General features: G+C 35.9%; 1 protein-coding gene across 1 annotated transcript; it reads right to left on the reverse strand.

The window, feature by feature from the left end:
- Positions 1–2,598: 2,598 nt before the first annotated feature.
- Positions 2,599–3,540, reverse strand: FOXB2 (forkhead box B2). Its single transcript, XM_066602001.1, has one exon. It carries the CDS (start codon positions 3,538–3,540, stop codon positions 2,599–2,601), a length of 942 nt encoding a protein of 313 aa, XP_066458098.1.
- Between the last annotated feature and the right edge of the window lie 210 nt (positions 3,541–3,750).

Consider the following 3,750-nt stretch of genomic DNA (forward strand, 5'->3'; position numbering starts at 1 on the left):
AAACAGATTTATACATTTTACAAGATTCGGATTCATGTTAGAATAATGTATATCTATGATCCTTCATTTTTTTGCTTTTAATAAATAATGAATTTCCTGTTTAACCCAGAAAATCACATATTTAAATAATAATTTCCAATGACTGCACTATAATAACTATAACAGTTTCAGTATTTTAGTAAATATATGAAATGTTTGCAGATTTCTGTCTACATCGTTCTCTCAATTATTTCTTTCAGTTTATACAAAACTGCCTGTTGGGGTCCGTTTATATTGGCAATAACTCTACCTGTTGAAATCTTAACAGAATGATTTGATATAAAGTATAGGTTTTCCATCGTAAATAATAAGCAATGTTTTCTGTAATCGTAATTGAACAGATTAAAAACAAAAGTGGCGATTATTGAGGATTGCTGAATTCTCGCATCGTGTGGCTTCAATTGATAAAAAAAAATACACACAATAAATAGTAAAATAACCAGAACTATTTACCTGCAATCTTTGGACAGGCAGTGTACAAAGCAGTAAGGGAAATAAATCACCAAAAAAGAACAAACAAATAGAAATACTACGTTGTTGTGGGAGAAATATATACTAAATGCAGAAATAATTCCACCCGAACAAAACGAAACAAATACAGAAAAAGGAACAATATGTTAAAAAATACTCCTAAACTATAATAAAGCTTAGTGTAATGTAGATGTCTCTTTTCACAGTAACACTCATCGACCTATATTAAACGACATATCATAATTCTAATAATATGGGTTAAACTATTTAATAGATACCAAATGATTTCATAGATACTAAAATACTAAATAGGACAAAAGAACTAGAGATTCATGAGAAGATATAAAGTTTTGTGTATGTGTAATGCAAACCTGCCAATTGCGTGATGTTAAATCAGACTTTATAACCAGACTTGTTTACTCTTTCATTATTTTGATGATTATTGTTTCTATTCATGATGTCAAGTTACGTCATTCTTTGATTATTGTTCCTATGATGATGATGATGATTAGCTCTCGTCCACCTGATGCTGACTGCTCCGTGTATGTAGTGGAGAAGAGTGTGATGTGACACCAGGTAGAGTGCTGTAAATCACATAGTGGAGGATGCTTCTCTTGGACTATTTATATTATTTTATTCCCCTTCCAGCAATCAGTCTTTTATTTCCGGCAATTTGCCTGGTTAGGTCTATGTGATCTCTGATTTATTATAGTCTCAGCATCTTCCCTTCCAAGGTCTCTATTTATCTGACAGCTATAATTATACTACGGTATTGGGATATATACATGTCACGCTCAAGAGGACGTGTTTTATCAGGTCTCTTACTACAATGGAAAATACAGGTGACATCTATCTATTCTAAAAGTTATTAAATAATCTTTGGAAGGTGTTTTATTTATATTTTATTTATTTATCCATTTATTTATTTACCCGCTGATTTCCTATGGTTGGTATCGGACACAATAAATATCACTTCTAGTGCCAACTTCCCAGAGCAAATCCCATCCATCTATATTAGGTTCTGGCTGCTGGCATTGTACGTGCAACACATCATTGCTTACTGTAATAAGCAAATATGTACATTAAACGCCAACAATAGTATCTCTCTATCTCATATCTCTCTATCTATCTATCTATCTATCTATCTATCTATCTATCTATCTATCTATCTATCTATCTATCTATCTATCTATCTCATATCCATCTTTCTTTCTGTCTTTCTTTTCTTCTTTCCACCTTTCATATTACTTATAAATAGAACTTTTTAGTCTTGCACCCATTCATTCAAGGTACATCAATGACATTTATAGTTATCTATAGAGGCTGTCTAGCTCGGTAATTGTAGAGTCTATCCAATTTACAAGTGATGTGAAATCCTTCACATTCAACAGGTTGTACTAAAACGTGTATTTCTTTCAATTCACTAAAACTGGGCAATGATACAAGCGATCTGGTAAAATACAATTATTTACACAAAGAAATAAAACGCTATAGAGTGTACTGTGGCTTTGAAGTTGCATTTAATAACCCATCAGCACAGACAGGGAGGATGTTTCACAAGTATACAATGCATCAATATAAGTGACATGACATACTGTAGATCTACATTACTGCACCTATACGTCTACACTGTACAATAAAGTGCTTACTCTCCCATCAGGCATAAACTTATTCCAGCAGGGACCTAATTTATGCACGACGATAATTTTCTGAATTGAAGCAATTAGATTCGGTACGGAAAGAACACATCGAGTTATATTATATCACATAAGAGCCATTGAAGTGCTTGACTATTCCTATTAGCTGAGATGTACAGTGTCATAATCACTCTACATTCTTTAATGCAAAAGATAAAAACAGCACATAAATAACATACTTCTATAATAAATTATTTACTCCACCGTATAGTGTTTCCGATCTCAGCAGAATGTGTGTGTGTGTGTGTGTGTATATATATATATATATATATATATATATATATATATATATATATATATATATATATATATATATATATATATATATATATATATATATATATATATATATATGTCAGTGCATTCCTGGAAGAGGTGATACAGTCTCTGTCTATGAGTGCACCAGTACAGAGTGCAGCATACCAGTCTTGTCTGAATGAGTGCCCGGTGACTGCTCCAGGAGTGAGGTTGGCACTGCCGCCTGGGTAGCTGTTGCAGAGCACATACTAGGAGGATTTACAGTCAAACTTGGGATAGCAGATACCGGTGGGAGCGAGGCTGTTGGCTTAATTGGCATAGGCACAGCTGGAATTGTCTGCGTAGGGGCATGGCATATTGTTTTCATGGGTACTCCGAAATGTCCATACTCTTGTGACACTGCCATGCTTGTCATAGAGTCCATCATGCCAACATGTGGCCACATGGAGCTGACCATGTTGCTAAGTTGACTGGGTACAGGATATCCCAAGTGATGCATCATAGACGCTAAAGGAAGACCACCAGTCATCACCCCCTTATAATCTCTGCCAATAATGTTCTCTATTGCAAATGGGTGCTTAAATCCGGAGGACTGGTTGTATGGCTGGAAGTGGGGGAGTCTTCCAATTCCAGCCACTGCAGGTCCATCAGAAGTTGGAAGACCCAGTTTGGTTTGGTTGTGTTGATGGTGGAAATAATGAATCATTTGCTGATTTTTAGAAGCTAAGTGTTCGGCTCTGTGCACCTTAAACCTCTTTCTCCTCCTTAAGAAGCTTCCATTTTCAAACATGTCTCCACAGTCGGGGTGCAGAGCCCAGAAGCTCCCCTTTCCTGGCTGGTCAGGTCTTCTTGGGATCTTGATAAAACAGTCATTAAAGGACAAGTTGTGTCTTAGAGAATTCTGCCACCTCTGGGTGTTTTCTCTGTAGTAGGGGAACCTGTCCATGATGAACTTATATATGTCACTTAGAGGTAGCATTTTTTCAGTGGAGCTCTGGATGGCCATGGCAGTCAAAGAAATATAGGAATATGGTGGCTTCTGGTCACTGTAGGAGTTTTTCCCAGGTCGAGGCATGCTCTTGTCTTCAGCAGGTGCTCAGATATTCTTGTTGGTTAACTTGGTACAATGTCTCACATTACAGGGAAAAGTCTTAACGTGATAAACATGACAAGTTGTCTTCTCAATCCTCTCAAGAAAACAGAATGCTGAAGTTCGCACTAGTCAGAAAGCAAAGAGAATCTTCACACTTCAGATGCAATGTGACTTCCAGAAATAAATCAGGAG

This window comes from Eleutherodactylus coqui, chromosome 5, assembly GCF_035609145.1.
Source record: "Eleutherodactylus coqui strain aEleCoq1 chromosome 5, aEleCoq1.hap1, whole genome shotgun sequence".
NCBI lineage: Eukaryota > Metazoa > Chordata > Amphibia > Anura > Eleutherodactylidae > Eleutherodactylus > Eleutherodactylus coqui.

What these genes read in the sequence shown, in the direction of transcription:
- FOXB2 (XM_066602001.1), bottom strand. Translation starts at nt 3,540, where the DNA reads ATGCCTCGACCTGGGAAAAACTCCTACAGTGACCAGAAGCCACCATAT.